General features: G+C 32.2%; 1 protein-coding gene and 1 pseudogene across 1 annotated transcript; one reads left to right on the plus strand and one right to left on the minus strand.

The window, feature by feature from the left end:
* Positions 1–5631: 5631 nt before the first annotated feature.
* LOC120209370 (aspartic proteinase CDR1-like) lies at positions 5632–6852 on the plus strand. The gene has a single exon (XM_039208403.1). The coding sequence runs from the start codon at positions 5632–5634 to the stop codon at positions 6850–6852; it is 1221 nt and encodes a 406-aa protein (XP_039064334.1).
* A 434-nt stretch (positions 6853–7286) lies between these two features.
* LOC120209385 lies at positions 7287–9871 on the minus strand (annotated as a pseudogene).
* Between the last annotated feature and the right edge of the window lie 317 nt (positions 9872–10188).

A 10188-nucleotide genomic window follows, 5' to 3' on the forward strand; every position in this document is an offset into this window, starting at 1 on the left:
AATGTCATTTGGTATTGTAAAATTCATAAATGGTCATTAAGTTATTTTCAAATGATTGTTTTAAAACACTATTTTTAATTTTTTTGAAGTTTAGGCATTAAACATTATATTTTTCATGTGATTATCTATCACTATGTGTTATATTAAATTAATAGAAAATATATCATTTGATCCTTCGTTTGTATCTAAAATTTTGATTTACTAATAATTTTAATTAAAACCATTTATATTAGGTTTGTTGAATTGGAAAAAGTAGTTATGGATAACTTAAATATTTAATTTCTAGTTTCATAATGAGTTTCTCATATAAATCTTCATACATTATTAAAAGTTATTGATTATTTTTATTTAAGTTTAGACGTATTTTTCATATTAATGTGATAATATCATTTTCTATATGTATTATTTTTATATTGTGTTTAAATTTCTTAAATAAAAATTAAATGCTTGAATCACATCTCTTAATAAAAAAAATACTTCACTGTTTGATAATAAAATATTTTAGATATAAAAATTATAAAATTTTATAAATACATCTACAATTAAATAAAAGTAAAAGGATATCATTGGTCTCTGTATTTTTGGGGGAAGTCAATGTGGTACTTGTATTATTTTTTTCTCAATGTGACCTTCCAACTTATAAAATAAATCCAATATGACCCTTTGATAAATATTTTTTCGTCGTTGACCGTTATGGTGCTGATGTGACAATATGCTGACATGGTAGTCCAGAGTGATAAATTAACATGACGAATGACATGATAGATTGACTAAATTGATAATTCAAACATCGCAAATGGACTACCATGTTAGTACCATGAATTTCCACATCAACACCGTGTACTAGTATAGCAATACAATAAAGGTCAACGATGAAAAATGTTGTCAAAAGAACGCATTAAATTTATTTTTTAAGTTGAAATATCACTCTAAAAGAAAAATAATATGAATGTTACATAGACTTTTTTTTTTTTTCTTCTCAAAAGTGCTTTTGCTTTAAATAAATAATTCCTACATCAAAATTCCAAAACCATGTTGATATATAGAGAGAGAGAATACAAAGATTTACGAAGAGAGGCATGAGTAAGAAAATATGGTGAAAAGAGGGGATTGAACTATGACCATTCAGTGTTGGAATACGCATATGATTATAAGAGATCTAGAGACCAACATAGATGGGTGCTCTCCTTAACCCCCTGAGGAGATGGAAAAAGGTGGTATCTAGCAGCAGGTCTCACCTCAGGCTGTCCAGTCGGCCAATCCATGATTTCATCTGCTTCTGATTCCAGTTTTATTCTCCTCACTTGGCCCCATCTCCTCCTTTCCTTTTATTTCACCTTTACCCATCTTTGCCAACACAAATTTGGACTCTTCGAATCTCAATCCAATTGCTAAACGTATAGACGTGTCTTTGGCACGCGGTTTAAGAAAAGTGTGTGGTCTGTGGACCAACCCACCTAACCGTTTTTATAATTGTTCCAATTTTAAACGTTTTGGTTTAAGTTTTATAAACGTGTTTATTACCATTGTTAATAAAGCCAAATGTGTTACCATGGTTATACATGATTTATCCCTATCGGTTCAAGTTTCAATCGATGGTAGATAAACTCTTGATCGATAACAAAGTGTTTAGTCTTCATGAGAAGGTAGAATAAAGGAGAATATGGATGAATTGATTTCACTTAGGTCATATCTCGTCTCTCGAATTTGTTCGAATGGTTTTATAATGATTCTTAATTGTTTGTCAAATGTAGAGTCATGATAGCTATCCATAGGTTAACATATTAAATAGATGCAGTCAGATGACAATAGGTTTGACTATATTAGATTACATGAACCTATCCTAAGTCATATAAATTAGTTATGGTTTCACATGATTCTGTCAAAGGTCATATCAATTAGTTATGACTTCACATTAGGTCTACCAAAGGTCATAGCAATTAGTTATGACAGTTTCATGTAAGATGTTTACATATTTGAGATTATTCTCCTGAAAGTGTTATTTTCATGTCTTTCATAGTTTCATTGGAGTTGGATAAAATAATCTCTAATCTTACCTCTTAGTATCTATTTATAGAGATAGATACTTGATTATAAAAGAAACATATAAAGTATACATATACTTAAAGTAGGTTTTTTACATTAAAAAAAAGTAAAATTTCTACTTTTAATCAAACTAGAATTTTTACTTCGAGATAAGGGAGACGAGAGCGAGAGTAGTTGTGTTTCAATTCGCATTTAATTCTCATGAATCTTGGAGCGAAACTTCGAGTGGATTAAGAGTTTTTCTAATGGAGATTTGTAATTCAACTCTTGTGATTCTGCTAAGGAAATCTTAAAAAGATTTTAAAGGGTTTTAGAAGTATTATGTATTGGATAGTCATGTTAATTCATTTTGTCGACCTACGAATAATAATCACGACCATAAATTTAACACACAATAGGATAAATATATAATAAACCCCTGACACTGATATCTCTCTTGGATCCTCTCTCTACTCCTCTCTGTAATATTATTTATCATTTTCACTTTCCTTAAAAATAACCGATTGTTATTCTTTACTTAAACCAAAATGAGTCAACTATGTACGAACACTGTAACCTACATAGAACCATATTTCTAGAAGCTCTTCAAGAAACCCTCCAACAAACCATACAATAATTGCATTAACATCTTTTCTAAGAGATAAATTAATTAGATATTACTCCTACTTGATATCCATAAAATAAGTGTTGCTTCCACAGTCTTTGGCAGACATACCCATCAATCCCGAAACTTCGGGATGAATAAATTTGTCAATTCCATGGATCAACAAAGCGTTCTGGTTTCCCTGCTTTCAGAATTGATGCCTGCATTTCTTATGTTATAAATTTTAAAATAATTTGATTAGAAATGTTTTCTTTTTTGTTTAGCGAGACAAGACACTAGATCTCTTAAGTAAATCAACAGCTCGAGTGAGACAAGACACTAGATCTCTTAAGCAAATCAACAACTCGAATTTAGTGCTTGTGAATGGAGCAAGCCGAATTAGAAGGACAGTCCTCACCTCTACAATATCCGATCTAATTAGATACTTATAATTATAAAAAAGAAATGATTTTTTAATCGAATGTAAAATTTAGTTGTATCATCTAATTATTTATTTAGCGACCCTACTTTTATGAATGCAGCCGTATTTACTACGTATAATGTAATAATTTAAGAAAAACTAAAAAATGAATAAGAAAAATGAGTGATGTTTATTTTTAGTTAACAAGAAGCAGGCACCCGAACTATGACCGCAACTGATTATGTATAAAAGGTTCATACGATTGGAATTTATTAATTTCTTAATCTCATTAATTATCAGAGAAAATATTAAAAATATATATTATGTAACAATTAATTCTAACTAAAATTTAATATATTATGAAAAAGTTTATACAGAAATAATAATATAATCGAACAAGTACATTTGGTTGGTTGGTTGATTAAATTATTCATTTTTATTCTCTCGCATTTCTTTAAAACATAAGTTTTACTTCTATTAAGAATACTCTTATCCTTTTCACAGATTCTCTCGTTCCCTTCATCTCTGAATATGATTAAAATTAGATTTAAAATAACATAATCAATAAGTTATTGTGATAGTAGAGTTCAAACCTAAAATCCATCACTTGCTTCAATAATAATAATAATAATAATAATAATAATAATAATAATAATAATAATAATAATAATAATAATAATAATAATAATAATAATAATAATAATAGTAGTAGTAGTAGTAGTTCGACATTTATACATTTTTATTACACTGTTTGTTTATTAGAGTTTTTGACTCTAAATCACAGTTTTAAGATAAAGTTGGGTGTTCTTGCAAATGTAATGTCGTGATTATATAATAGATATTACGAAATTATTTAACTAGATAATTGTATTATACATCTTCAAAGTAAATGGCTTGTTAAATTTTTTAATATTTTAATTTTATTTTAAACTATAATTATCATTTTAAATTAATTTTTAAATTTTCTTATATTCCAATTTCATCCATAAGCTATGATTTTCATTTTTAAATTGGTTCTAAACTTTTTGAACATTCTAAACTATGCGCATATACTAATCACATTTCTTGTTAATAAAATCGTCACACCAAGTTGTATCATTAAATGTTTGAAAAAAAAAATAGGTTAACTATAATTACACATTTCTATGAATTTGGGGATGAATTTGGAATATTCAAAAGTTTGGGGATTATTTTAGAAAGATATTCATAACTTAGAGATGAAATTAGAATGTTCAAAAGTTCATGAACTAATTTAAAATAAGGAAACTAAAATATTTAAAAGTTTAAAATCAATTTAAAATTAGAGTTATAATTTGAAAACATATGATGAAATTAACTCTTACTTAACGTAAAATAGTTTTCATAAACATCATTTGTTTCTTTAAAATTACAATATTTATAAGATATTATATTTATACATTTTTATAATTATATTTTTATAATTATATTTAATGTATAACATACAAATAGTCTAAAAATATTAGAGTGTTTATTAATGTTTAACATTATTTTTTATTTTTACAAGTTCAAACCATTTCAATGAAGATCCATATTTCGAATAATTTAATAGTATGTTATGTCGCAATATATGACCTGGAGACATCATGTAAGAATTTCAAACCGTAAAAGTCGTTATACGACTTACTTATCTTGTTGCAACAATACTAAAATTTTATAATCTGAATAATCATTGATTATAAGGTAATATATGTCTAAAAATTACTTAATCAATTGATAACACACATTTTGCGAATAAAACTATTTGAACCTTGAACTTTTAGAGTAATGATGACAATTTAATTTAAAACTGACAGATTCATACTTGAGACAATTTGATAGGGTTAGACTTTTAAAAAACATATTCGAGTTCGGGTCGGATAGGTCAGATTATATGAAGGAGTGAGGTCGGGTTGAGTTTGGATGGAGGGTGAAAAACTCTGACCCGACCCGAGCCAACCCACCGTAATAGTGTAATTTCCTCAAATAAATTTATGGATAATTGTTATAGTACCTCTTATTTTAATTAAGTCCTTGTTTTATATCAGGTTGGGTCGGGTTATACTCTAAAAATTCGGGTCCTATCCGTATTGGGTGGAAGATATATATTTTTCTGGTGGAATCGGATGAAAGGTATATACTTTGAGATCGGGTCAGATTGACTAAAAATTCAGCCAACCCGACTTGTTGTCATTCCTACTCTAGACGACTAATACCATTAGTTGGGTTGTAGAATTTAATAGTCTGAAATATTTTTTATAATATAATCGTTAAATTAATTTAATGGCATACTCTTAATTGTAATAACTAGTGTAAGTTAATTGTAAAAAAATAAAGTAAAAGTATCACACATATAACATGATAGAAAAAGAGAAGATACGGTTTGCTACTCGAATAAAAAACTCCTTAATTTAAACAAAAAGAATTCCCCAACTAAATAACAAATCCAATACAAGTGACCTAAACCTCGTGCGTGATTTTATTTTTATCTACATTTTATCTTTCTTCTCAGTTGTTTAGTTTTTTGTTTGTAATGAGGCACCATGGATTGCTTATTTTTGTCACTCTCGTTTTGTGAATCCTAATGGTTAAAGCAAGGACGCCATCTGGCTTCAGTGTTGATCTTATTCATCGTGATTCCCCACTTTCTCCTTGTTACAATGCATCTCTCACCTCCTCAGAGATGCTAAGAAAAAAGGCCATTCGTTCAAGGGATCGAATCAAACACTTACAACCTGTGGTTGATCAAAAGGTCATCCAATCTGTGGTGGTTCCAGTTGAAGGGGGCGGGGAATACATGATGAAACTATCTTTTGGAACCCCACCTGTTGAGTACTTGGTGCTGGTAGACACCGGAAGTGACCTTTCATGGATACAGTGTGTTCCATGTACCAAATGTTATTCTCAAAACTCTTCTCTTTTTGACCCCAAAGCATCTTCCACTTACAAAGCCTTTTCATGTGATTCACAGGCTTGTCAAATTTGGACCCAAAAACTGTGCTCAAAAACTAATGATTGTCAATATCATGTTATCTATGGAGAGATGTCGAGCACCACAGGAATCCTGAGCTCTGATACTTTGAGCTTTGGTTCCACAAATGGTCAAAAAGTCACATTTTCTACGTGTATATTTGGTTGTGGACATGATAATCAAATGACACTTGGAATTGCTGGACTCGTTGGCCTTGGAGGGGGGGATTTTTCTTTAGTTTCTCAAATTCAAACTCAGATTGATCACAGATTCTCCTATTGTTTTGTTCCACCATCGGCGAAATCCAGTGGTAAACTGTTGTTCGGACAGGAATCGATAATGTCTCGCCCCGGAGTTGTTACGACTCCACTTGTGTCCAAACCCCCTCAAACGTACTACTACCTTACACTCGAAGGTGTTACCATCGGAGACAAGACCGTCCGGTCATCTTTAGGACAAGGGAATGTCCTAACTGATTCCGGAACAACATTGACGTACCTAGAACAAGATTTGTATAATGGCTTGGAGGCAATGGTGAAAGATGGCATTGGAGAAGAGCCAGTGCAACATCATTCAGGCATGTCTGGTTTGTGTTTTAAGACCGGCGATAACATCAATGTTCCGGAAATGGTGTTTCATTTCACTGGTGCTGACCTTCGATTGAAATCTGTCAACACGTTTGAGGATGATGGGAACTTGGCTTGTATGCTGATTTTTCCGACATTTGAGAATCTTTCTGTCTTTGGAAACCATGCACAGATAAATTTCCAGGTGGAGTATGATCTTTTAAAGAGGACCGTCTCTTTTGCACCAACAGATTGTGCCCAACAATAAATTTGTAGCTTTATTTTATATACACGAATAAAGTCAACTAGTAATATGAAAGCTACTTCAAGTAATGACGGTGTTATGGTTATATATTATTGAAATGAATGATTTTTTATTTTTAAGATTTTCTTACTTTTAAAATAATAAAATGAGTTTTGAATGCCTTAAAGATTAACAAATAAAAAGCCAGACAGAGAAAGAAAGGGAAAAGCATTCCAACAATGTGACATTCTCGCTCTCTACGGGTACCCATCATTCACACCAACTGCAGTTTAAAGACCATTTTACATGCTTCCTCGTCACCTAAACAACAACGCAATCAGTTCTAGTTCTACCAAAGCGATATGAGACGAACTCGACCAATGGAAAACATCATTCGAACATAGGGTGTTCCGGTTGGTGTACTTATTTACAGACAGACACAACTGGCAAATATTGTATTCACATCCCTACTCTTAACAGTTCGGTCCCAAAAGCGCGAGAAGAAAAGTCCTGTAGCGGCCTGATGTTTCCTCGTTCAACGTCGTTTTGTATTTCCTCAGGTACTCGGCTTTTATATACTGCATATCGATCTCGGTTCTTGTCACGATTATCCTAATAAGTGTAGTGTCATCCGTTCCTAGACCCTTCATTGCCTTACGCAGTACCTACATGGTTTCACAAAGGCATAAGATTTGCAAACATGTAATTTTGGCAAATGCAGCGTGGGAAACAAAATCTATATCTACCTTAGCAAAGTACTTTGCAGGATTATCTGAGCATCTTAAAATTGTCAAGAGACCATCCTCGAACTTCCCAGATGTTTCACGCTTTACTGCCTGGAAAATTTCAATTTTGTTAATCATCGCAACAAGAAGTAAAATAAAAGTGAGGATAAGACAAAGAAAAACAAACCTTTTTCAAGGAGCTTCCGTACATGTCACGATAAGAAGCGCTGCTAGCTGCTAGCTGTGCCCTACTTCTTTCGCTAAATATGCGGATAAAAGTTTTCTCATCAGTTCCCCATCTCCTCTCCTGCTTTATAGAGGTCCTTCGCATCCTTCAAAGCCATCTCTCTATCGACTTCAAAGCCTTCATATCGGAGGGTGCTTACATATGCGAGCAAGAGCTGCACAAAGTATTTTGAATCACAACATCAGTGGCTTTAACTTTTCTGCCTAAGAGTAAGAGTTGGTGGAAGGGATAAAAGTGCTTTTAGTTTCCCAAATAGAGGAAAAGATGGCCAGCCTGTGACGTGCTTACAATCTGACTTTTGTAAACCATCCACAATGATAGGGTCACTCTTAATCAAGACGAAGGGTTATTTGAGGATATTTAAGCAAATGTCCTCACTCTTTATGACAACATATGCCGGTGAGTGAGTTTCACTCTCGAGTGTTAACATACTAAAGAAGTTAACAAGAACTAAATATTTCCCCACTTTGTATGGTCAACTACATCAATCATATTCACCATTATGCCTCTTCCAGCCATAAAAGTGAGGTCCATTCTGATAGTTTCCATCCATATTGTTTATGTCTAGCTCTCCCCATTAAGAGTTATCATGTTGTAGCCATATATGACATAAAGGGATGGTATTGACCAACGATAAAAAAACGAGACTAAAAACCTGGTATTTTAGAAACTTTTAGACCCTCTCCATGAAAAACAGTACCAAAGTATTAAAAGAACAAATGCTTGTTGAAAAAGAGAATGAAAACGTGTTCTGCTAATCAAGTGTATTAAAAAGTTGGCTTCTATACTTTAAGATTACCAAAAATAAGGCACCTAGGACGGTGTAAAATTGCCATCCAGAAAATGTACCTTTTTATGATCACAGGAGGTATATCTTTCGATATCTTGCTCAAGAAAAACCCCAAACTTCGACTGGTAAATTTGTTTAATCATTTGAATCTGGGATGGGGTGCGTGAACATATAACTTCCGTTGCAGCATCGAGATTTGTTACATCTGGTTAAAGTGCCTGCCTTATGACTATCGCATCACGTCCTGCCGGATCATGCATCCACAGCAAGACAGCCGTCTGAAAAATTAAATACAAGTACCAAGGTGAAAATCTGCACATTCACATACACCGTGCACAAATACATCGATACACACATACCATTTTTTCCTAACAATTCATATAGGCAATACACACAAATATCAGTACCTCTAGTTTTCCATGAAGCTCCGAAACCAGTCGTTTGAGAAGGTCTTCAGAGTACATTGTTCGATACTCGTGTTGAATCAACGAACGCTGGGTCGCATCTCGATGGGAAAGAATATTGATCACTGCTGCAGTATCACATCCCAGCCCTAGAAGGAAAAGTAAAACAGGAAAAAAAGTTTATAAACTAAAATATCAAAAGAAAATTATTAAATAATTAAAAATTGAATGAAAAATTTAAAAGGAAACATAAAAATTACTTTCAAATTTACAAAGAAATTCTTATGTTCATGATTCTAGAAAATAGCGGACCGCAATAGCGCCGGCTATATAACTATATAGTGGTAGAGGTGTCGTCTTATTGCAGGACCTTAATACCCGCAATCACCGCAATAACAAATCGCGACTACAATTTGAATCCTAATTTATATGCTAATCAAACAATTTATACTAAATTTGAAATCTAAATTTCCAAGCAATTTAGCTAACGCGTCCTAAACACCATTTCTCCACAAATTCCAAAGGTGGTTCATAAAATATTCGAATTGCTAGACAAAATTGCACTTTTGATAAACAAAGCTTGAATTCCATTTGAATTGATTTCAAGAGCAACAATTAGCAATCAAACGAGAACTCCATAAGGCTTAATCATGACAACGTTTTATTCCAAAAGGCAAAATGTACAAAAAAAGCGAGAGAAAACCCAGCAAGAAAAGACAGGTTACCCTTAAAAGCACGGTAAAGCTGAATTGCATCGTCTCTAGGGGAGGTAGGAACCGGCGGTAGGGTTAAAGTCGACATTTGCTTTGCTCGTCGATGAAACTCAAAAACCAACAGAGTTAAATGTTTCAATTTTTTTTTTGGAGGAGGTGTGTGTGTGGTTTGAATTTAAAAGTTGAATCTCCCAATTGCTCTGTTGAGATTTGTACGCCACGATACGCCGACACGCCTTGCGCCACGACTTATCTATCCATTTTCTTTTCTTTCTTTCGATTAATCTCCATTTTTCTCTTACACCTGTTATTTTACATCATCAAGTTACGTATGTTTATTTATTGTCTCCTTTACATCTCTGTTTTAATATTTTTTTTAATTATACTTAATTTAGTTTTTATTTATTTTAATATCTTATTTAAATTTTAACGTTAATTTTTTTTAAAAAAAAAAATTAGTTACTAAAATGGATCAATACTG

Source organism: Hibiscus syriacus, unplaced genomic scaffold (genome assembly GCF_006381635.1).
Source record: "Hibiscus syriacus cultivar Baekdansim isolate YM2019G1 unplaced genomic scaffold, ASM638163v2 tig00018827_pilon, whole genome shotgun sequence".
Lineage (NCBI taxonomy): Eukaryota > Viridiplantae > Streptophyta > Magnoliopsida > Malvales > Malvaceae > Hibiscus > Hibiscus syriacus.